The sequence below is a fragment of the Melopsittacus undulatus genome, chromosome 9, assembly GCF_012275295.1.
Source record: "Melopsittacus undulatus isolate bMelUnd1 chromosome 9, bMelUnd1.mat.Z, whole genome shotgun sequence".
NCBI classification, from domain to species: Eukaryota; Metazoa; Chordata; class Aves; order Psittaciformes; family Psittaculidae; genus Melopsittacus; species Melopsittacus undulatus.
The window spans coordinates 17,803,508-17,829,725 of record NC_047535.1 but is presented as its reverse complement, the minus strand read 5'-3'; the positions used below and the strand labels follow the sequence as shown (position 1 = coordinate 17,829,725).

The 26,218-nt window shown below is 38.2% G+C and overlaps 1 protein-coding gene across 2 annotated transcripts in view; it reads right to left on the bottom strand.

Moving 5' to 3' along the window:
- The window catches only part of THSD4 (thrombospondin type 1 domain containing 4), a 252,659-nt gene that overhangs the window by 22,437 nt on the left and 204,004 nt on the right, over positions 1-26,218 (bottom strand). For both annotated transcript variants that reach the window (XM_005145668.3, XM_013128196.3), the window contains 3 exons: positions 5,427-5,602; positions 1,611-1,707; positions 479-721 (listed from right to left, as the gene is read on the bottom strand). In XM_005145668.3, the coding sequence (XP_005145725.2) occupies positions 479-721; positions 1,611-1,707; positions 5,427-5,602 (516 nt within the window). The remainder of the gene's footprint in view (positions 1-478; positions 722-1,610; positions 1,708-5,426; positions 5,603-26,218) is intronic.

The window sequence follows — 26,218 nt, the reverse complement described above, 5'->3', positions numbered from 1 at the left end:
CAAAAGAGGCAAAGATATGGCTGATGATATCCCTGTGAAACCTTCCCATAAAGATAACAAAACTGTTGACAAAAAAAGCAAAAAGCACTGAGGCTGTATTTGACAAAGCTGGAGAGGACAAACGGAAGGATAAAGAATGTCAAAGAATGTTCAGGAAAGCAGCTGTGTACCAAGGGTGTGACAGAAAACAGCTTGCCATAAAATCCTGAAATATTTCCTTTCAGAGGCAAATGCCATGTATTTCCATACTTTGTTTTTCAGATATTTAGTTTTGTTGTTTCCTCTGATTTAAACATAAGCACGCTAATAGTACTGATGTGTCTTTTGACTGTAAGACAACAGTAAACACGAGGTACAGCAATGCTTTGGGTACACAAGAGCTGCTAAAGAGTCACACAGCTTCTCCCAGGCCTCTCTCCCATGCTGGAACCCTCCTGCGTGTCATCTATTTTCTGTGCATAGTGTATGAAGCACTTACCTTTCCCACATGTAGTTGTGCACTCAGTTTTTCCAACCTGTTTCCAGTTGTGTTCTCGGTTTTGTCTTGGTGGTTGCACAGCAGGCACCTGGTTTTCTGGCTGATGAGAGGGAAATCTTCCTGGCTGAATAACTGGAAAAGTTCCAGCTGCCTGTCCAGTGAGAGTGTCTGTCTCCCTATGCAAATCCTCATCCTCATGATTTGTGCTTTCTGTCATTCCTAACTGACCATTCAAGGGCTCCCCTGATGATGGACAATAACAGAAAAAGAAAATAATGAGCTTCACTTGCAAATATCAGTCTATACTTTCATCCACTAATAATCACAACTGAAGCATCATTAAACTTCAAAGCATCTTTAATCTGCTATGCAGAGACCTCCTACTAGTCTCCTGCAAAGACTGTGTTCTTTTACACTAAGATAAACACGTCTTGGCCAGTAAATACATTAAAAACTGAAGAACCTCCACACACACTATAGAGTTAATGTGGACAGTGTCAAAATTTCCCAAAATCCTTTTTTTTCCCCATGGTCTGTATTCTGTGCCTTCCCATGTCACAGCACAGCTGCTTCACATTAGGAACAAGGCAAGTCACGAACATTAAAAGTAGGACCAAACTCACTTGTAAATTTTCTACTGTCCTTCAGAACTTTATACCAGTACCCACAGCACGTACCCACAGCTCTATCAGGAGCAGAAGCTGCCCAAATTCTAGCTTGGGATGGCAACAGCTTTGTGTTTGATTATCTCCAGTTGGGAGAGAAAAGAGAAACTGCAAAGGGTTGTTTTAAACTATCTCAAACTCTGAAGAGAAAAATCATGTTCCATTTAATTTCTGAGACATGGTTACAACACTCCAGCTCATGCAAAGCCATGGTTAACATTTTGACAACAAATTTGTTACTGAAAGTAGAAATGTATGACCAGATGCACTGCTACAATAAAAACAATCCCTGCCAGTATTAATTCACTGGTATTACCAAATTTATGCAGACTTCTCTTTCAAAGGTAAAATTCCAGGCCTCTCCCACACCATTGGCAGCATTTACGATTAATTTAATGGTACAAATTTCTTCATTAGCTTCCTGGGTAACAAAATGTATTTAACAATAGGAAATAGTGGCATTTTACCTGGCCTCCTGTGAGCAAGCAACTGAGGACTAATGACATTGTCTCCTGGAATGATATACTCATAGTGTATACCTGGGTTAGGCTGCTGATGTATCATCTAAAAAGAAAACCAGCCATATATTCAGTTCTTCTACTTGTTATACTACTAATACTTAAATATGTACTTGAACTGATCAACTACGTAATGTTATTTACGATTGGTTAGGACAGAAACAATGGTTAATGATGGTGTGTACCCCACAAAGAAAAATAAATAATAGTAAATAAAGGTATTCATTTCTGGAAAAAGTAAGGCCATGCAGGATACCACGTTTGCAAACTGAGCTAGGTTGTGATGGCAGAGAAACTGCTTCTCTACATCTTCTTTGAAAAAGGTAAACCTGACATGCTTGAGGCCAAGGTGCAGTTGTGGCTGCACCAGCCACAGCCTTGCCTCTCACCAGTGTGGGCAGCAGAGGCCCACACACACCGGGCCTCAGTAGCAGTAGAGACAGCTCTACAGTCACCAGAACATTCTCATGTAGAAAGACCTTGGTAGGTCTGAGGGACCTAAGGAAATATAAGCAAGGAAGAAACAAAGCAGAGAAAAATAGCATAGACCACATTCTATAAATCCAGCCAACTGTCTTTTTTAACATTCACCAATTGTACTCAATTGGAGCACATGCAGACAGCATACATGTGTTTCACGTATACCACCTCTCAAAACTCACAAATGAAACTGTTTCTTTCATCACCGTGCACCTACCCTCTGCACCATTCAATGGAGACTCAACAATCAACTAGCTAAAAGTTGTAACATTATGCAGCTCTTGTCATAAGCCTTGCTTGATAAAGATCATTGAACATATTACAAAGGCCCACATACTTCTTATAGAAGCTGAAGAGTACAACCCTCCTGCATCCTTCCAAGTTAATTTTGAACTGAATGAAGACGTAATATACATGCAGACAAACTCCCACTGCTTTACAGCTAGCTCCAACTCCTCTATCAAAGTGTTCTTTATGAAACACAGGCAGGAACCATAAGGTTTTCTACTTTAAACATGAAAATGAAGCTTAGTGGTTTCAGAAAGCTGCTGCACAAGCCCATTTTAGCTGACATAAGCATGCGTCTGAAAGTCAGTGTCACTTCTTGTGTGCTTGTTAAACAGTTAGGCAAAATAAGACTTGTGCAACACATGACTCTATAAAAGCTTTTAAAAACTGTTAGCAGCACACTTCATACCCAACTGGCTTCTATTACATTGCTGCTGCTGCTCCTGAGAGCCTGAGCATACTCACAGCAGAAATACAGGGGTGCCATCGGCTGCTAATTTCACCACTTTAGCTTTGATTACTTCAGTAAGGCTTCTACTGACTGCTGCTTAAAAAGTCTTCAACTCTTTGTGGGGATTGGTCTGGTAAAAGCCTCAGCTTACACCAAACAAAACAAACATTAGAGCTCTTTGGTTCTGAAAAACCATGGGCCGAAAAAAAGTCATGCTATGTCAATGGCTTTATGACCCAGCAGAGCACACTTAAGCTTCAAGGTTTCACTAAATTCATCATGCTAATTAACACCAACTAGGGATTCAGACCTTTGTTTTTCCTTGTGTCAAAATCACTTTTTTCCTTGCCAAATATAATAGCTATTCCTCTGAACTCTGTCCCTCAGAGATCACTCACTTTTCTGAACCATTTAATAATGCACTGCCTGCAACATTTTTGTAGGGATTGGTCCTTCCTATGTCACTCTGTTATCCAAAAAACACACTGTCTTTGTGTTTGGTCCTGAGAGAACTGAGCATTGAGAAGCTGACTTCAGCAGAAGAGTACCCCCACCACCACCTTCCAGAACCAGGACCCTGTTCTTCAGATGGTTTCAGAAACAGCTTTCCAATGGTTCCCATGATTTTTCCATCACATTTCTCAAAACAACTGACAGACACACATTAGAAGAAGCTTAACTGATTAAGCCCCTATGAATGTACTGTCACAGCTTTCCTGCAGGAAAATACCTAGCTTTAAGTTAGTGGACCTAAGTCTTTGTAGCACTGTATATGTCATACTTGGACAAAACTTGCATCTCTTTTTATCTTGCTAATTACAACCTGCTGTAACTTGGAGACTTTTTTCCTCCGCATCTTTAGAGTGGAAGGCAGAGAGCATGATCTCAGAAAAATGGACCAGAAAGCCATTTGAATTTCATATTTGCAAATCTCTTCATTTTTCTACACAGAGCATAAAGATCATGGACATGGATGAAAAGAGAATTACATGATTCAGGAACTGCAACAAAAAGCCTGAAAAAAAAAGACATCCTTATCTGTGCAGGTACAAATTTCAAACGTGTAAGAGAGGCTGTTTCATACTGATGATTGATTTTCTTTCATCTAGCACTATCCATTTTTATCTTCCCATATTATCTTGGAAAAGACACTGAACTATCAGTTTATAATGAATTGTAAGATTCCTCATTTCTTCAAGAAACATCTCAGATAAGAGTCCAGACAAACTGGATGTGTAATCCATAATAGCAGCCACAGAGCAAAATTGAAAAAGGTATGTATATGATGCCAGCGAAAAAAAAGAGACTAAGCCTAAACCAAAATGTTAAAACATGACATATCTAAACTTAAGGGATTTTTTATTATATTACTTTGGAAATATCCGTTTAATCCATTTCCTGATCCTTTTATGTCCTGATCTTTATGTTATTAGGCATCTGTCAGCTGACTGTAAAACCTTAAGACCAAATCTCAGCTCACAGTATCCTGTAACTACACAATGACACATATATTTTAAGAACATGGAGTGTGCATTGCAGAAGCTAGGAGCCAAACTGTTCAATCTTCCAGGCTTTTGCCAGTCTTACATTGCAATCAATCAGAAATGACCCAAAAAGAAGTAATGGTTGCATAATTATCCCATTGCTTTATTATGACACCATACAGTAAATGGGAATAACTTTGCTAACATTTAACTTTTCCCAGCTGAGTAATCAGGGTAGCTACTACCCACTTTTCTGTAAAATAACCCAGCACATTCACTTTTCCACCCTATATTGCACTTAAGAGTAAAAAAGCCACAGCTGAATGAAATGACCATTTCACCAGTTAACCTATTTTTTCACTGAATGGATTTTATCATGTGAAAGTGTATAATCTCAACATACACCATTTATCTTTGAATAAGTTGTAATGAATTCCAGTTATATTTTTTAATTCAATATGATGTAGGAAAAACCTGGCCCATCTGAAGTAAACCGCTTTTTCAACATGATTCCATCCTCTTAACCACAATTTGTCTTCTCTCTTCCTTTCTCAAATGGCTATTACCTATTGTCTTCTAGAACAGCTTCATATTAAAAACTGCAGTACCCCAAATCCCACATTCTACATTTTTTGGAACTATGGGTTTTTTAAAGAACACTGAGATGGTGTAATACTGTGAAAGGCTTTGTCTGTTTTAGGCATTTGCTTCAGTTCACTGTAGAATTAAACTGCACCAAATTTTCTTGAGAAGGAAAAGTATCTGGAGAAAATTCAATTCACATTTTTATGCTTTATCTCTGTCTTACTGAACAAGTAAAATTGGTTTTACTGGATCAGTAAAGTCCAACTTCATCTTTATTCAGATTTTGTATGATCTGGAGCAAGATGGGAGCTACAGCAAGACACAGTAAAACATCAAAAATTATGTTTCAATATTAAAGGGATGAAACACTAACAAAATATTGGTTCTGAATATGATTTTAGTGTTGCATGTTAACAACAATGAGCTGAACACTTTTTTTTCTCATCAGGAAGATTAATCTAAATACAGCAAACTTACGTAGACATCAAGGACTTCATTTGTTGGGCCATCTGCTAAAAATGACTCTCCTGCAGTGCTGGAGATTTCATTTGGGCGTTTATAAATGAACATTGTCCCACCACCTTCATATCTCCCAGGCCGATCAATTGCCCAGTTTCCATTGATGATGGACCTTCCTGATCGACTTCGCAGTGCTGCAGAGGATGGGGACAGAAACACAAGGACTTTGATCAGAGGAAATCACCTTCACATACTGGTGCCTAATCATATCCTCAGAGGTGCACTGTTAGTGTTCTCTGATGCCTGGAGACAATGCTGTGTGGCTGTTAAAAATAACAGAGTTATATTAGTGGTTGTACAGAGGAAAAAACCCAAACCAAACAAATGAACTTTAGAAAATTTTGTATAACACTTGGCATGTTTATGCTGCAAGAAAAAATGTGACGATGGCTCTGGATCAGATCCTGTGAGAATGTATTCACATTTTTTATTTCATTTTACCTAATGCTACACGTTTATTTTTCCCAGCAGCTATTGTACATCCACTTGTTTCCCAGCTCTCATTTTCTGACACATTAACAAAAAAGTCTCTACTGTAAACATTAGTTGAAAAATTTTTACACATCAGCCATCAAAATGGCATTGTCATTACTAATATAGGGCTGGAGGGGAAAATAAAGCTCACATACTCTTGCATACATTAAATATGAAATCCACTCACACTGTTTACATGCTTTTTAAACTCATTAAATTTATTTCAAACAACTGTGGAGTAAACACTTCTGCAAAATTTGTTGGAGACTGGTTTTACATAGGTTTTTAATATGGAACACTGCCTTAACTTTATGATCTGAGTATTTTTCTTATATTGCTTATTAAGCCAATTACCAAGAGCTTAGAAAAAAGACTGCAAGCTGGCTAAGATTAAACTGTTGTTAATAATGAAGCTGTGGAAAGATGGCTGTCTGAGAAACTGAGAGTCCATTAAACTTTCATTTCAAATCCATCATACGGCAAGTCAGAAAGAGGCCTCCCCATAAAAAGGGGAAATGTGCCTCTTTTATGTTTTGCTCACTCTGCAGCTACCACCTCAACTCTGCCCCCAAAGAATTTTTATAGTGTTAATATTTGTAGGCAAAGCATGAAAGATTATTAAAAGCTTTACCATTAATTCCTCATGAGGAATTCCTCATACAGTCTGTAGCTGATTTCATCTACCTTTCATTCCGGGACTAGCTTCTAAACTAGAACTGTGCTGTCTGCAGTGGCCTTCAGTAATGTTTTGCACTAGAGCTATGGAATATTTCAGGATACTGCACTGCTGCTTAGCCTACAATTCTACGACAAAGTCTCAATAGGCCATACATCAAAATTTGTATTTCAAGTATCTGGAGTATTGATTTTCTCAGTTTGCTTACAGCTCTCCTTTAAAAGATGCTCTGTAGCTCCTATCTTCCTCCCCTACAATTCAGAAAAAAATCAGCCAAAGATAATTTAAATAAAGGTAATAAACTCTCTAGTGCTTCAGAACTGTAAAACTCTCTCCAAGAGTACTTGAAGATAACTTCAGATACTTAAAAACCCAACACAAACCAACCACTCTTCAGTATTACAAAACACAGCTTGCTTTTACTGTCAGCCTTGCAGTATGGAATACACAAAACATTTTAAATCATAAATCATAGAGACCACAACTAAAGATACTCTAAGTCATAGCATACAGCTACTAGGCCACTTACAAGTATCTCTAATACATAAAGAGAAAAAAAGCCAATTGCCTAGAGACTCAATAATCTATTGGTTTAGAAATAATAAAACATGCATTAATTCAAACAAATTCTCTGAAATAACTCCTTTCCAAAAGCACAGGTATTTGCTGATTATTAGAACACACCTTAGTTACAAAATATTTAGGAGAAATTTGGCACACTTCTTGAGAATTGAATTATGTATTATTTCCCTCTGACATTTTGAATTCAAACTCCTATTGAGGTCACGGCAAAGCTCCCACAGGACTCTAAGCTGAATTCAAGAAACATTAGTAGGGCTAAGAACCTTGTAATCAGCAAGAATCTGATCTTTAACAGTCTGATCCTACAAACCTCTTAGTCTAGAGCCAACTGGGGATATTAGAAAATGGTCAGCAGTTCACTGACTGGGCCCCAAATTAGCATCAGATTGTGTATGCTAAACCTGAAGAAAGTATCTGTGCAGGTGGGATACCTTCATCTCTTGCACTCTATTTGGTTTCTTCACTGGCAGCCAAGACAGGGTAAGAGTACAGATGTTGCATGCCAAAAATGGGGCATCTTCTAACTGTGTATAGCTGAGACAGTGTTGCTGAACTTTCAATCATTCTGCACAAGTATCCAAATTTGAGATATTCATATTTGGATCTGGGAAGCATCTGAAATTTTGGTTCTGTTTTTCTATACAGTTACCTTACTAATACAGAGCCCTATCCTTACAAAACTTAGTATTTTTTTTAACAAATGGGAATTTAAAAACACACTTTTTAGAAAGCAAACATTTTCTTTACAGATTTGAATAACTTGGGTACATGCTTATTTCCCCGAAAAATTGTTGCGTATTACCCATGAACTGAGTAGTAGTCATAACATTGCCAGTTGACAGGTAGTTATATTCACAAAAATGGCACTCAAGCAATTGCTTAAATATTTTCCTAGTACAGAGTAGATAACTATGGACATAAAAATACAAGGTTTGCAACACTATTACAAGGGAATGATAATTCAAACATACCATTATTTTCAAGGAAAGATTTATGTAGTTTTATTTCTTATCTAAAATATTAACAGAAGATTTCAGATGATCATTATGTTCTTCGGCATTGTGAACATAGCATGTTCAATAGGATTTTTTCTCATATTCTACTCAGGTAATTACCATATCATATCAAAGAAATCCTGCTTCATACAGGAATAAATTTGAAACAGTGAATTGCATTAAACCACTTTTGCCAAGTTTGTCCTAAGGTTCTACCTTGACGGGTTTTATCCTTCCACAATGACACAGTCAAAAAAAGTCAGTACAATAGATGCCTGCTCTGCTACATTTCAATTCTGAATGGTGCAGAGATGTTTCTTCTCTAAGTAACAAGTGACAAGACAAGAGGTAACAGCCTCAAGCTCTGCCAGGGAAGGTTTAGACCTTCGCAGAGAGGGTGCTCAGGCATTGGAACAGGCTGCCCAGGGCAGTGTGGAGTCACCATCCCTGAAGTGTTCAAAAACTGTGTAGATGAGGCCCTCAATGACATGGTTTAGTGGTGGACTTGCCAGTGCTGGGGTAACGGTTGGACTTCATGATCTTAAAGGTCTTTTCCAACCTGTTGATTTTATGATTCTATGATGCGTCAGCAACTGCAGCATTGCATTCACAGGAGATAAATTGTTGTCAACTTTTCCAATAGCTTGTTGCCTGAAGGAGACATGCTTTCCCTTACCTTTTCAGTTTTCATACCAGCATTTTAAGCTCCCCTGCAGCCTACTGTTAAAAGCAGTCTAAGCCCAAACAACTAATTGCCTCTTCTACGCCAGATGATAAAGCTCATCAATGAAACCAGACAAACCCAAAATTCCAAATACCATTACCTTGGCACAAAATGAAATTTATTGCTTTGGTGTCAGAAACTTAGTACCTTTGGTCTGACTGAAAAACACAGATTAAATTTGGAATTTAGCTGCATCAAAATAAAAATTTGAAAGTATTGTTTCACAAATACCTGCCGCTTTCCTGAAGGAGCTGCTTACACAGATGCACACATAGTTTTAATCCTCCTTCAGATTTTTGTTGAACTTGCTACATTTTGATAGGTCTTTCCCAAGCTTAAATTTCCCATGTTTTATAATGGTAAGATCATTTTGGTCCACTGGTGTAATTATGGTTTTTTTCCTCTCTATATATGAATTTATCACACCTCTAAAGCAGCAGCACAGGTGAAATTTCATAGTAAAATACTGCTGTCAATAAAATTTCTATATTTCATCATAGTTCAAGATTGTCCACAGAGAAAGAAGTTTAATCTTGCTCATGTGCCTGTTCTTGCAGATCATCTCAGGCAACAAATCCCACTATATGCTAATTCAAAAAATTCTTGATTTTTTCTTAACTGCAAAAAGAAAATACTATTTAATTGCTTAAAGGTAAAAGTTTCACAATTAATCATTGCTAACAGAAACACCTGTTTTTTGGCCACTGCAAAGATACATTATTCGTTAAACTGTTGCTAATTTTCCCCTAATGATGCAGCTTCTTTTGCACTCAGTTATGCCCATTCCTTCTTTTGCTTCTGCCTCCAAAAGCCATGTAGATGAATCAGCACAAGCTAAATGCTGGGGCAGCAAAGCAGAACAATTAACTACTGCTGCAATAAATAATATGGGCTTTGAGAAACAAAACTAGTCATACAGCCATCTGTTTAGGCCCAGATACTGAAGCAGGTTCAAAGTCTCAACAGCTTTGATAAAATCCTCCAAGTAATTTCAGATTTAATCTGCACACTGCAAAAGAGCACAGAGCTTAGCTTCTGTCAGAAGAGGATGCAGTATTTGCCCAAGTTTTTTAATACAATCTTCCCTGATAGGTACTAATAATAGCCAACTGAAACAAAAATGCATTAGCTAGTGAATCCTTTCTCTTTTGTTATACCTTTTTGATAAGATGAGAAGCAAACTGAAACACACACACGCTCTGCTACAGTATTCTCACACTTGAACTTCTCAGTGCTCTGGCCCATGCAAGTTACTACAGAATATGCATACAGCAATACATGACATGACGTGACATTTGCAAAATGTGTGATTATATGGCATTTATTGTGCTTCAGTGACACTTGCTCCCACACACATCATACTCAATCCCACTGGGGAACAGTGAGCAACACTGAGCATCTAATCAGGGACCATTTTAAAACAGATATAAAGAGTAGTGTTAATCAATCAGAGGACGTATTTAGATCCTTTTACTCACACAGCTGCTAGAATAAGACTGTAAATACATGTCCATTTATGGGCTGGAACTTTTGAAATAGGGATTTCATGAAGCAGATTAGATGATGCAAGTAAAAAAGGCTAATTAAAGTTAATTTCAGAATTTCGGCAACTCTTCCACTGTAAGGCATAGACACTCCTTATGAATTTCATCTTGGCCTTCATTTTCAGGGTGTTTTTTTTTTCTCTTGTTGCTTCCCCTATTATAACTGTTTTAATAAAAGGTGTTTCCCCATTTTTCAAATAGGTGTTTTTGAGTGACTGATGACTTTTAATATTATTATTCATAACTACAGAATTAACAGGACCTGATGAAATATAACCGCAGGTCCTGAAGGAGCTGGCGAATGAAGTTGCAAAGCCACTGGCCATCATATTTGAAAAATCATGGCAGTCAGGTGAAGTTCCCAATGACTGGAAAAAGGGAAATATAACCCCCATTTTCAAGAAGGGGAAAATGGATGACCCAGGGAATTACAGACCAGTCAGTCTCACCTCTGTGCCTGGCAAAATCTGGGAGCAGATTCTCCTGGACGGCATGCTAAGGCACATGAAAAACAACAAGGTGCTTGGTGACAACCAGCATGGCTTCACTAGGGGGAAATCCTGCCTGACCAATTTGGTGGCCTTCTATGAGAGCTACGGAATTGATTAACTGGGGTAGAGCAGCTGACATCCTCTACCTGGACTTGTGCGAAGTGTTTCACACACTATCCCACACGACATCCTTGTCTCTAAATTGGAGAGACATCAATTTGATAGGTGGACCACTCGGTGGATAAAGAACTGGCTGGATGGTCGCACGCAGAGTTGTGGTCAATGGTTCAACATCCAGCTGGAGACCAGTAACAAATGGTGTCCCTCAGGGATTGGTGTTGGGACCAGTCTTGTTCAACATCTTTGTCGGTGACACGGACAATGGGATTGAGTGTGCCCTCAGCAAGTTTGCCAATGACACCAACCTGTGTGGTTTGGTTGATACACTGGAGGGAAGGAATGCCATCCAGAGGGACCTTGACACACTTGTGAGGTGGGCTGATGCCAACCTCATGAAGTTTAACCATGCCAAGTGCAAGGTCCTACACCTGGGTGGGAGCAATCCCAGGCACAGCTACAGGTTGGGCAGAGAAGAGATTCAGAGCAGCCCTGCAGAGAAGGACTTAGGGGTGTTGCTTGATGAGAATCTTAACATGAGCTGGCACTGTGGGCTCACAGCCCAGAAAGCCAACTGTATCCTGGGCTGCATCAAAAGAAGCGTGACCAGCAGGTCAAAGGAGGTGATCCTGCCCCTCTACTCTGCTCTCGTGAGACCTCACTTGGAGTACTGTGTGCAGTTCTGGCGTCCTCAACATAAAAAGGGCATGGAACTGTTAGAACATGTCCGGAGGAGGGCCACGAGGATGATCAGGGGACTGGAGCACTCCCGTACGAAGACAGGCTGATAAAGTTGGGGCTGTTCAGCTTGGAGAAGAGAAGGCTGAGTGGAGACCTCATAGCGGCCTTCCAGTATCTGAAGGGGTCCCACAAGGATTCTGGTGAGGGACTACTCATTAGGAACTGTAGTGATAGGACAACGGGTAATGGGTTAAAACTTAAACAGGGGAAGTTTAGATTCGATATGAGGAAGAAACTCTGTACTGTAAGGGTGGTGAGGCACTGGAATGGGTTGCCTGGGGAGGTTATAAATGCTCCATCCCTGGTGGTGTTTAAGGCCAGGCTGGACAGAGCCTTGGGTGACATGGTTTAGTGTGAGGTGTCCCTGCCCATGGCAGGGAGGTTTCAACTGGATGATCTTAAGGTCCTTTCCAATCCAAACTATTCTATGATTTTAATAACACTTACATGACTTCCATGCTTTCCATAGGGAATAAGCTGTGCAGAGGGAATACTCCCAGATGTTGAAATATGAGTCTAAATAACTTATCTGGAGCTTAAAATGAGTTTCCAAAGGCATCTATTGTAGGACATACTAATATTTAATGGGAAAGCAAATGAAAAAGTAAAAGGCAAGAACAAAGATAAAGTTCCTCTTTATGATACTGTTATATTTACAAGTTCTCTAGCACAAAAAATAAATCTCCTTAGTCCTCTTCAGCATGACAGGCTTTATAAAAGTCAGGAAATGTGGAAGCATTAACGATATGCTCTTAACCATACATGCAAATGTTGCTCTGTGTCAGGATCTCAATAACCACTACCACCTTTAAAGATACAACTATCCAGTTCTGCACCAAGGCTGTTTTGATTCTCAATTTGTATCACAGTGTATGGACTGCAGTGAGTAAAAGAATCCTGTAAGAAATGACATCACTCCTGAACAGAGTTATCATATTTTATGAGTAGTATATTCCAGCCCTCTATACTGGAGAGGAAGTAAGTGACAACTTATTTGATGAAGGTAAGAATAATTCCAACATTAACTGAAAATGAGCAGCTTTCGCATTATTCTGTAAATGAGATAAACTAAAAGGACTTACACAACTAATCTACGCCATGACAGCGTATGATAAAGAATGAGATTTACATTTATTTTTAACTAGCCATTCTGTATAATTAGATAGCTCAAATACATTTTATTAAGTACTATTAAAATAATCTATAAAAAAGTTTTCTTCTAAATTCCACAAAAATTTCTCTTGAGTTGAAAGGGTAGGAGGAAATGGGGTAAGAAGAAATGACTGGATTGCCAATTCCACTCAAGTCAGTGTAAATATTCTGCTGCTTTCAATGGTATATAATTTTACCATTGTTCAGGTTTGTCCTGAAAATACTGAAAAGGGAAAACAGAAGGGCTGGCACAAGACTAGACTGAGTGAAATTAAGTGCAGAGAAGATTAAAGAGAACACTAAAACCCAGAGGAATGGAGTAAGAATCATGCATGTCTTGTATCTGCAGAGAAACAATTTTAAATGTATATGCACAGTTGTACATGTACTCTTCTGTTTTAGGAAATAGAGTACCTCAAGGGAACTCCTGTGGTTCAGAAGGACACAGGAATTGATCCACAGGATGTAGCTCATAATTGTGGGGGGTTTCTACATAGAACTTCAAAAAAGTCTTTTCACATTCTTACTTACACATCCTTACTTTCTTTTTAACTAAGGTTAAAGGTTCTAAATGGCAGTCCCAGAACTTCAGTTTTTGTAAGGTTTAATGGGAATTTCAGTCCTATCCCAATGAAAAAGCATGGCCTGAATTTTTAGCAACATACTATCATACCTCAAGTAAGATCAGGAAATACTCTTCACTGGCAATAGCTGTAAACCAACTATTTAGAAATAACAAATAACATTCAGGACTACAGGTCTCCAAGAGGGATACATTTCCAACATAGCATGTGATATTTCAGCTATGTAACTCTCACTGAGCCTGCAGATTATAGTATTTGGCTTAGTTACATAATTTCAGTTAGAATCTGGTTCTTATATTTCAGGAGTTGATCAGACTGACTACTAATGGTTCTGAACATGATAGCTGAGCCTTCTGGCACAGCTCAGCTGCACATTAGTTAGCCCAGCACAGAAACTCGGCACACATTTGGCATAAATCCTAGGGGTGGATAAATACAATTGAATTCTCTTCTAATCTAGACACTACTTCAGTCAAAAGGGCCAGATTAGTGAAATGGAAATGTACAAATACCCCACTCTTTTCTCCAGCTGGCATAACAAGAAAAATTTTCTACCTTCTCGCACTCCTGAAAATCGCTAAGAAATGGAACAGTCGTAAGACAGTTAAGTTAAAACAGCAGACTGGGATATCTCTGCAGAAAAATAGCACTGTATCTCCTGAGAATCCAAAGCTGAAATAGAAAGAATTATAACTGCTTCTTTTGTTTGCTAAATAGCTTTAATTCCTCACAGTGAAAAAGTGGAGCTAATGAATATTCCTAAGCTGTTTCAAATTTCAAGTGGAATTTCTCAAGAGTTTTGGATGCTCTGTGTGGTAAAGCTGAATGCTGTAACTCAAAACACACATATCTGTGAGCTGCAAAGCACTGCTGGGTCCCCTAGCCTAGACATGAATTCCTCTGGCTCAATGTCTGTCATTCCCACTGTCTAGAGAGCTTTCAAACCCAGTGTTTGATTTCAGGCAAGTCTCAAATGCAAAATTTAAACAAATGCTGACAACAGAATAGAGGAGAGATCTAAAAGCCTTCTGAAAGCTAACAGAAAAGCAGGTTGCAGCCTGAGCCTGCAGCACTCTGCATTGCTTGGCCAGCCAGCCAGGCCAGCAGCACATGCAGAGTTTAGAACCAGGGCCAGTACACAAGGTAGATCTGCACAGGGCACTCACAGGGAGACTGAAGTTGCTAGACCAAAGAGAGATCAGGAGTTAAGAGATCAGAGACTCATGGCTTGATCATCATCATGGCTTGACTTCGCAAACGAAGATTTGGGTTCTACCCACGCTTACTAGAAGCGTGCTGATGGCTAAAAAGGCCAATGTGGGATAGGCAAATTCGGTGGCAAAAAGCACAACAGTTTCCTTGTGCGGTATAGGCGAGGCATGATTCTTCCTACGTTGCCTTTTCTCCTTGAGACTAAATTTGCGTGTATTCTCAAAGGAGACAATGGCATTATGGATAGTGTGTCTCCAAGTCTCCCAATTGGAGGCCAAGGTGGACCACTGCTGGTAGTCAGTATGGCCAAGGCTAAGGTATTGTTTCAGGGAGTCCTTATATCTTTTCTTTGGGGCACTTCTTTTGCGGCAACTGGTGGCAAGCTCACTGTAGAGCACAGTCTTAGGGAGGCAATGATCCTTCATCCTAGAGACGTGCCCTGCCCAGCGCAGCTGCTATTTCAGCAATATGACCTCAATACTGGTGACCCCTGCCTGTTCAAGGACAGTAACATTTGACATATAGTCAGTCCAATGGATGTCTAGAATTGTACGGAGGCAGTGCTGATGAAAGCATTCAAGGAGTCACAGGTGATGGCGGTAGCTAACCCATGATTCAGACGCATATAAAAGAGTAGACAAGGTAGATCTGCACAGGGCACTCTCAGGGAGACTGAAGCTGCTAGACCAAAGAGAAAGCGGGAGTTAAGAGATCAGAGACTATTATGGATGGAAGAACATTGGCTGTGGTTATTTAGTCATCATTATGGTAAAGATACAGGAGCTTTGACTAATTCAGTGGCTGTTACGGTAAGGACACAAACCAGAAATTAAACCAGACAGACTTAGCTCCACTGTTGATGTAAAGCCCTGAAAAACCATTCAATTCTTCACTTATTCTCTAATAAAAGCTGACAACAGTGTAGTAAACCTTGGTCTTCAGCTTAAACCAACATTAATTTATTACAGATCCTACTAGGTATTTGGCTTTTAGCAAAGAAAAATAATACATGCACTAGTGAAAGGCTGTCTCCATTTACCTGAGAACACTTTGCCAGAAGATGAATCCCTGGCACAATAAGCTGGGTGGTCAGAGGAAAGCTGGGAAGTCAACTCAGCATTGGTATCCACTTTCTCATACATTCTTTTCTGCCTATAAGGCTCAGGGCAGTCTCACACATGTTATTGTTTATGTCAGTCTGCACATTTAAATGTAAAAAAGATGTTCTGGGACTGAACTGATTTGATATTTATTTGACAAAGCTATCAAACAATGTAAAATATACAACTGATACCTGGAGGTAAGCCCAGAAACCTACGGACATGACAAAAATGGAAATAATCTCATTTTATTGATGATTTTTACAGGTCCAAGGACAACAAAGAATATGACTGAACTATATCATGAAAAGCAGCACAGGATGATCCCAAATACAAATCATCTCAGTGTATCACTTCTCATCCTATTATTGTCCTTTATTCCCAAGCTACCTAGTAAGGTAATAGAATAAAAATTTTCTCTAATCAAACTTTTTCATGCAAACACAGAACAGAAATTACAGATGTCCAAGTTGTGAGTCTGGCCCCAGATCAGGAAGTAAGTTTGGCTAATTAATGGCAGTATTTTGTTTGCAGCATAGATAAAACAGTGGAATCCAGATTCTGAATAGATAACAGAAGAGACTAAGTATCACTGGAACAAACTATATAATTATTTTGCCATCAGGAACTAAATTGAAGTTCTTCCAAGCATATGTGGGAAAGAATACATAAATTATACTTTCATAGGCTTTGGTATGATATATTTATCTGTCTTCTTTGAATCAGTCCCTGTTTCAGAGTTCCTAAGTTCACAGCCTACTTGATTAACTACTATTTTACTTCCAAACTGAATACATGGTTACACATGGTTACATTATTTATGGACCATAACTTCTAGGGAAAATACCTGACCATAAATTGACAAAGTGAACTAAATATAAAAGATCCTTCTGGGTGATATTGACACACATGTACTCCAAGTCCAGTGAGTTTCAACGTTGCATGTTTTTCATTTATAATTCTATCAAAAATCCACATAATAACTTCAGTGGTCAACAGCATTTTCTGATTAACTTCAATGAGGACAGAAATAAACTCCACCCTAAATACTAAAATACAAACTGGTGCCCTCTACAATCACTTACTGTCAGACACAGTTTAGGATAATGGTCATCTGACAGAGAAAGGAATTTTTGGCAACTCAGTGGAGAGAGAAAATATTTTCCATTTTCATACTAGGATATATCCACAAATACCAATCATTTTATTTTGTTTTGCCTTTCTTTTCCATTCATTTAATGTGCCTTTCTTTTGAATCTGCCTCACAGAAAATCTGTTCCATGTGTTTGCAAGTGTATCTTCATTATAGGCATTATTACTATTAGTATTATTGTTACGGTTTAAAGCTTTTTATTCAAATCAGGTGTTACTACATATTGCTTTACTTCCCAAGCAGAGAGCCAGGCCTTTCAGCTCATCTAAGGCAGCCCAGATCCAATGAAATCAATGGCACCATTGTAATTTACACGCTGCTGAGGATCTGCCCCTGCTTGTTTGAACAGCAGCTTTTTTATGTCCATAAGCACACAGGCATAAAAGTCTGCCAAAAGTTCAAAAGCATTTTTAATTTTTGTGCACTTCTTTTCAAACACTTTTAAAGTTATTTGGGCAGTAGAAAAAACACTTAACCCAGCTAGGCTCCAAAAGTGTTTAATACAGTTCATTGCAGTAGGGGTTTCTTAATGGGCATTTTCAGGCTGTTCCTTATCCTGCTGATGGGATTGTGAGGATCCAATTAATTAATGTCAGAAAAAGACTTTGAAGATAAGAAGCACTTTTTGTGATGATTTTCTTAAAGAACCAAGGAGCTTTTGTTTCAACAGCCAAATTCTGGATGGAGGTATGAAATACAAACCCATACATCAGTGGATTTCAGCAGAAAACACCACTGAGAGAAGGTGAAGGAGGGCAGCCTTGCACAGCAAGAAGTTTTAGTCACTGTTCCCACCTTCCCTCTGCAACTGTTTACTGTGCTGAATGGTTTTTAAGCAGCTAAAATTTTAAACAGCTACACTGCTTGTTATTATTGATTTTAAAAGGCAGCGTCTTGAAATACTTTTGGAACATCTTAATGATCTATTGAAGTCTGGAGGCTTTCAAAGACCAAGAAACCTAGGCAGCTCTGCGTATAATCATAGGCACTCAGTATGCTGAACCATGCACAAGATGAAAGGTCTGGCCCTCTACCACATTCCGTCAGATCAGTTCTAGGATTTTTTCCTTATATTCACTTGGACTCTGAAAAAGCTGGATCATCATGACAATTATGAGGTTCAAATTAAATATTTAACTGAATCCACTGTCATTTCTGCTAGGGATGCAAATATGCAAGGCCTTTGCTAGCACCCTCAGTTTCATCTGTCTTGTGAAACCCAATTCTCTGCAAAAGATCACTATAATTTATCTGATGTACACATGCCAAAAGAGAATTTATACTTCAGACTCTTAAGTACTTTAAACTAAGTAAACACATTACCATTAACATTTGCCTGAAACCCTTACCTACATAGTGTATTTTTAAGGTTTTCAGTTGCCAGAGTCAGCACATATACAGACCTAAAGAGTTCCAATATTCCATTATTCTGCACCACTAGGGAGAGCAGAAATTTCACCCGTGCAAGTGGTGGTACTGAACTGCCTTAGAAGGAGAGAACAAGAGGTCAGAACTACAACTCAGACATTAAAAGCTGTTTCCCAGTTTTCAAGGGAAGAAAGCTATAGGATGGCTGCTTTATACTGGAGAAGGAAAGAAAAAACACAGGCAGGTGGCAATGCATAAGTTATCAGTTCTTGTTAAAATCTAACTTCAACATTTGACTCTACATATATAATATTGTACCAATTTTAAGACATCGGTATAACAGAATGAAGAAGCAACAGGTGACTTGTGTATGAGCAGATGCTATATACATCTAACTAATTCTGAAGCCTAGCAGAGTTCCAACATGCCTGATTTTTTTTTGAATCCTGACCATATTACCACTGATTTCTGCTTAAAGGAAGTGATGAAGCTACCAGACTGGAAGGAGCCTTCACCAGTTCACTTCCAGGAAAGTGTTAAATTGCTATTGCTCCATCTGCATTATTGATGATATTGAAATAAAAAAAAATGCCTACATCCCTTTCCACACTGTTTCTTCCTCCCGAATCTTTACAGACTTCCAAGGTGGAAAAAAAAAACTATTAAATTTGATTTCACCTTTGCTTCAAAAGTGTATGCAATGGCAATGTAGATACTAAAGACATAGCACACATTCTGGAAAACAGAGAGCAATGAACTTTAAGAATTCTCATCTGATTTCTTTCTCAGTTTAACTTTCAACTTTAGCCAACAAAATCTCAGGAGCACAACTCTGGCAGGATAGAACATTAAACATCCTAAGGCGTCAGATCCACCTCATTCTCAAGAAATACAAACTAACATTCATCTTCCAAGGTGCATACGGAAAGTCATACTGCTGTTTTCTCAAGTGTTTGAATCTTTCAAATAATTGCCTGTTTTTACAGTAACATTGTGTTCCACTCTTTAGTATGCTCATTTCACAGTCCGTTAACTGAAGATAAATAAAGGCAAAGAACAAAGATGCTTGTGAAAAAAAACAGCTTGTGAAAACACTACTTCTGTTTGTTGTATGGTCATCAGATATTCTTCCTCCTGGGTTCTGTGTACACACCTCTCCTGACATGTGCACCACCACATGCAGTGTATTACAAAGAAGCACTCCAAAGGACCACTATCAGTGCAAGGTAATTCAAGGTTAATCTGAACACATTAATAAAGATTCCCATGTTTACCAATTTTTAATTAAACTATCTTCAAGGTTCATGGCAGCACACTAAATAACAAACATGTGACACTTCTTCACACACTAACAGAATGGAATAAAATCCTCTCTTTTGCTCTGCAGTTCTCCAAAATTGTGTCTTCTGCACATCCACTCATAATTGAGCCCACACCAAGATGCACAAGGAAGGATCCCTCTATTTCAGTCATAAACCAGTGAACACTGAGAAATAACTGACAAACTTTGCCTTTTCAAGGCACATCTCCCTCTAATAGAACTAACCACTGGTAGTTCATAATAAACTAGGTCTGTTGCTCATTAGGACTGGAGGAACATTTTCAAAATAATCCATGAAGAACTGTTCTGAACTAGAGACTCAAAAGCTTTTGGAATGAACTAATGTGCTATTGAAAGAGAAAAGGGAAGAACTAATTTCTCATTGTATCAATAAACACAGGCTGAAGAATCCACTAAATTCTGCAGACTACATGCTTCTTTCAACTGATACTGGAGACTGTTTCAAAAGTTCACTTTGTTAAAATATAACTGAAAATTATGATGCTGGAAAGTTACAATCTCTTAACACAAATTTAAGACTACATCATGCTTCTCAGTCTTCTTTTATAAGCAGACACGTATTGTCTGCTTATAATGTAAGTTTAAGCCCAAGCCAATCCCCACAGCTTGGCCTTTCCCTGCATTAATTAGGCTTGAGGAAGGGGGAAGAAAAACTACTTGGTAAGAACAACAGAAAAATGAGAGGGAAGTATTGCTCTGGATATATAACATCTTCTAGCTCTGCCAGACACTTTGGGAAAATCAATCCAGCCAGTGCTCTGGCATACAAACCAAGAAGAAAATGATGAAATGTTATGACAGAAATTCAACAGTAAACTTGTAATTACACTTACTGAAGGAATCTTTATTCTGCGGTCTGACTGAACATCTGCAGGCATGTTATACACTAAGATGCTGTTGCCTTAGGTCCTTACAAGCAATTTACAGGACAGATGATGGAGCCTGGTTTTGCCAATAAAAATGTATTTCTTTTCCAAGTTTTCCAAAGCTCTGGTATTGCTTATCATTTAAGTATTCTCATGCCTTAGTTTGAGTCCTCCTGCTCAACAAGCAGCCCTGCTCTTGATTCTCCCTGAGGTTTACCTCATGTAATTTCAGTGAAACTACAACACAGAATCCTTACATTACAATCCTCAGAGGTTACAGTCCGATGTTCTTTCCTCTGTACCTGCTACAGAGTTTTATAGATGTGGAGGAAGCAGCTGTAGTCTCATGCCATAGCAGTTATGCCAACTGATTGCATGCAGACTCAGAGCTTTGTAGTATTTTCTCTGGTAAAAGTGCTGGTGCAGGTGAATGTAGGTGAATGAGATGGACTGAGTATTAACCTCTGAACAGAGATTAGCTGCTACTGGACTATTGTGCCCTTAATAAAACACTTATTAGAATTTTGTGGTTAGCTGTGGTCAATAGATACAGTTTTTCTATCCCAGGGTCCCTAAACCATGCCTAGGTTAGCAGTGAGAGCTGGTAACCTTTGCCAAGGAGCTCACTGAAAGTCGGTTCACAATTCCACAGCAGACATTCACCTGACCCAGATCTCTCAGTGACACTGCCAAAGTTTTCAGAACTACAGAAGTTTGATTCTAACACAAATATATAAAATAAATGGAGCCATGACCATGGGGTAACTACTGCTGCCATAGCTACAAATATGAATGGAAGACTGGATCTGTAACGCTTCTAAGCGCCCAAACATTTCTGACACAAAGTGAAGTAATATTGGACAGAAAACAAAGACACTGGGCAAGTTAAGAAGGATAAAGTTTAATCTCCCTTGACTAACTTAATCACATAGTCTATGAATCAAGTTTTAAATCCCTATATATATTGCATATCAGAAAAGACTTGGATTTCTTTTGGAATTTAATACTGAAATATAAAAATATTCTCTGCAGATGAAATCTCCTTATGGATCCAACCATGAAGCCACTAATCATGTAGAATTTCTACCGGGTGATTATTTTACTAAAAGAGATTTAAAAAAGGGTAAGAAACAAAACTGCTGAAACTGAGAAGTTCAAAGGGAAATAAGAGAAGCAACAGGGGAAAAAAAAAAAAGAAGTTTCTTTTACAAAATCAGTCAAAGCTGTAAGAACACATTCTCTCTGAACTGATCAAGGGACACTTCAGGAACAAAGAAAGGGTTTTCACTATCCAAAAGAGAATTTTGCTCAGAATAAAATAAGATTAGAGAATCAAGGAATGCTGTACAGGAATATCTGCAACAATTGAAACCAGGTTCCCAATCAAATATAATGCTTTTGTTGTGTAACATTTGAACAACTATTTAAATTAGTAACAATCTCTCCTCTTGGCAAGAAAAGGAAGAAATGTGTCTTCACGTGATTCAGGAATTTGCCTAGGGATAGTTTATGCATCTGGACTGACACTGGTCATTCTTTATGTATAGCCATCAGAGTATAAAATTCATTTTGAATGAAATTGTATAATAAGTAAGAAGAGGAAAGTATTGTATTGGACCCATGACTAACAAGTTAAGATCACTACACCCTGGTCAAAACTTTAAGAAAGGAATATTCTCAGTTAAAGTAGTTTTTACTTTAAGACAACTAAGCAACAGTTTACATACTAGGGACTTTTATCAACTCAGAAAGCAAATGACTTCCAGAGAGTACATGACATTTCCAAAATGGTCCCTCGTTGGCCATCTTAAGAGACAAAGGAAGACCGGAGTGCAAGTAGAAAGTCAGCAGCATTACTGAGAGAAGAATCCATGTTACCAAATATTGGTCAGTGCCATGAAATGTATGCATTGTAAGATGCTCAATTAACACATACCATTCAGAAGAGCTTAGATTTTTTAAGAAGCCTTGAACCACATGTTGATATTCCAAACACTGTACACTACAATGTTCAAACAAGTTTTTTCATGCAAACTACTTGATGATTTGGTCATCAACTAGAAGTGGAAAATAACTTAAAGATTTGAGATCTAAGAAGTTCACAATAATTGGGTTCAGATTAGCAAAAACTGTTCAAACAGCCTACCTCTTTCATTTTTTAAAGCATTTTCTTTGAAATTTGGCAGTCAAGTTCTTTGGTTCTGTTCATAACTGGAAACAGAAGTATAATAAAACATGGTGAGAAAGGCTGAAATCAAAGATTTTGGGGTCTGACAAGAAGCAGAAAATACTTAAAATATGCAATCAGTTTTCCTGAGGCTTCCAGGCAAAAGGGGTTTGCAAAGTTGTATAAGCAACCAGATTGCTGGGTGTTTTACAAGTCAAACTGAACAACCAGCCTTGTCTGAGTGCCTTCTCACTATTTTGTATATTTTATCCCTTTCCCTTCCTTTCAGAACAACCTTTCTGTATTTCAAGAGGATGAAAAAAAAAATGAATACAGAACTTATGCAAGCACCTCAATGGGACTCATTGCTGGTAGCTGTTGTTCAAATGATGTATTTGCAGAGCAGATCATCAAAGCAACTGTAGGCCTCAGCTGGTGCACTGCTGTATTGATAGATGTTTTTATAAGAACACTGCTTACAAACAAATGGTGGCAAAAATCCGACACCACCTCCGTGAAATGATGACAGAACTAGGAAACACAGAAAATGAAAACATGATTTCTACAAGTTCCAAAACTGGTCATAACTGCTGTCATCAATGAGCAAAGTAAAACCCTAGTCAATGGATGCTGGAAAGATATATTCAGATTCTTCTACAAGATGCAGAGGGAAAAAAAAAAAAGAAAGGCCAGGAAGCTGTTTGCCTGCAAAAATCAGTAACGCAGAGAACTCTCCTTGAGATTTAGGCCAAATGGAAAGCCACCACTCTCCCAGGCCAGGCTTCTTCCTCAGCGCCCCAACTTAAGGCTCTCTCTCAGTAGACCTTCCACAATTAGCAAGCAAGGAGAATTGCATTTAGAAGCATTTAAGTGAAAACACCAGCAACCAACATGCAGAAGTCGGTTTTGCAAAACGGTGGAAAGCTGTGATACAGAAGTTAACCCAGCCATTCAGGCTTAAGCAGTACTTCCCATCACCCACATGAGTAAAAGATCTGCGACTTAACATATAAAGGAGAATAAACCAGACTTTGAGAAGGCATTTCTTTTGCATGTTCTCAAAATGTGCCTGGAACCTTACAGATCCCTATACAGAGTTAGGTATTAGCTGGCTGCTTAATGAAGCCAGAAGGGAAAAGGTCACCTTGGAATTTACTATAATAAGATAAACTTACTCTAAAATGTAATTATTTAAGCAACACCAGTATTGAAAAAATACATGGTCAGCAAAGAATCATGTCCTAGATATATTCTGGTTCAACTACAGGTCATTAGACTAGGTAAGACTCTTGTGCAACTTGAATTCAGTGGAGTTGAATTCATTAACACGAGGGTTGAATTTCATCCGAAGTCTTAAGAACTTCCAAGGTTTTAGTAAGTGATCATCCTAGCCAAATAATACATACTGGCTACAAGATGAACATTTCTTTAGTGAAAGAAACTCTCCCTGCAGAAAACAAATTGAAACTATTTTAAGGAGAGTAATTCAAAGGTAATTCAAATTATGTAAACGTAGGTATCTGTACATGAAGACCCAGGCATCTTAGTAACAAACGTCAGGTAAGAAGTGTTAAAAAGATAGCTACTGCACAATTTCTAACTGTCATAACATACTGTCTTCTACTTGTTTTTAACATTTTTGCATTAGAAGCAACCTTGTGTCAGTCTTTATTCTCAGTAATTTATCTGCGCATGCATTATCCTCAAACACTGAGGATACAGTGAGGATACAGATCCTCAAACACTTTAGAGGCTGAACTCCAAGGACCAAGTGACGTAACCTGCAAAGACTTCAAGTGGCACTGATTCAGATCATAAGTGACCCCCCTTTTACAGCCCTTTTAGCACTGGATTTTAGACTGCCTCCCATCCTTTGCATTACGTAAAGCTGTTCCATCATGATTCTTAAATCCTGGATTTTTCCGGTTTCGTTCTTTTAAATTCAATGATTAGCTCATAGCTTTCAAAAATCATAACCTTATTAAGGCTTTTACAAGTGAAATACCCTACACACTCCCCAGTTTTGTGTCTCCTAGATATTTACCTAGCACCACCACAGAAAAGGCTTTCCAAATCCCAAAATGAACTAACCCCCATGACAACACACACACACACACACATTCAGCTGTGGCTAAAAAGCATAAGAAGTAATCCCAACTCTCCTGTAAGCTAATACTTCCCTTCAGGAAGGGATTGTTTAAGCAAAGGAATATAATCAAGAATACAGTTAGTATACAGAAGTATAAAGACTCTTAAATGTAACACAGTGAACACTTCATCCTAGCTATGACGTTTTAACAGAGAAAACCCATGCTCGTCATAAAAAGTGTACTTTAGCAACATTATTCAAAATGTCCTGCTTGAGTTTACGCAGACATTCTAACTGCCTCTTCAGATATTAATAATGTACTCTGGAATTTCCTTGTAGTTTGAACTTGCTGTGCTTAATTTCAGTTTACTTAAGAAGTGATTCCTTAGATCTTTTCTTCACAGTTTGGAGCACATTGTCATCTGTATGAAGAAATGTCTTTGCTGTTTAACTCCAGCAGAGAACAGACAAGAGTATCAAGGACAAAAGGTAAAAAACCTAGTTACACTAACGCAGATATTGTAATTACATAGTTTATAAGTAATGCATTCAGCAAGTTGTACATGTAAGAGAGACACTCCAACTCTAATACACAGACTAGCCCATATAGGGATGCACTTAATGAATAATATCTCAGAAGAAATACAATTTTGAGGTCCTTGTGGGGGTTTCACAAGTCCATCACAAAAAAAATACACACAATAGCATAGTTCGGGCTTGCAGCACTTCATAAACTCAATTGAAAAAATTGCAGATATTGTTTCTAAATGGAAATGTAAGAATTGTAAATGGAGCACTGACAGCTCCCACAACTTCTTTGGGACAGCCACTGAACCTAACACACACCCAAGCACTGGAACAAAAGTTAACTAGAAGCAGATCCTTTGTATATAAAGTAACTGAGAGAACAGAAGAACTCTCCTCCTCTGGCATAATCTTGTATATTCATTTTAAGTCCTGAAAAATCAAACACGTATCATCTCTTCTCCATATTACTACGTAGTATCTGTTGCCTTTTTTTTTTTTTGCACAGAAACCCTTAATCTTGTGTAAGAATTTTAAAAAAATATTAAAAGCAAGTTTAAAAAGCAATTTAAAACACATTAATAAAATGTATTTTTAAGCTTAATTGATATAATCAGCACCACATGAAGGAAATCAATGACTTAATTGCTAATCTCTATTATAAAACTTTCCATGTGATCACAGTGATACAGCAGTGCCTCTATCAATGTTTATCTTCTAAATTGCCAGTATTCTCATCTAACTCCTTTGTTTTCTATAAATTTGAGTCTCTAAACTGATTTCAAAATGTTATTTTAAGCTCAAGAGCTGCTAACAATATTTCAGCCTGAGACATACTGTTTCAATGT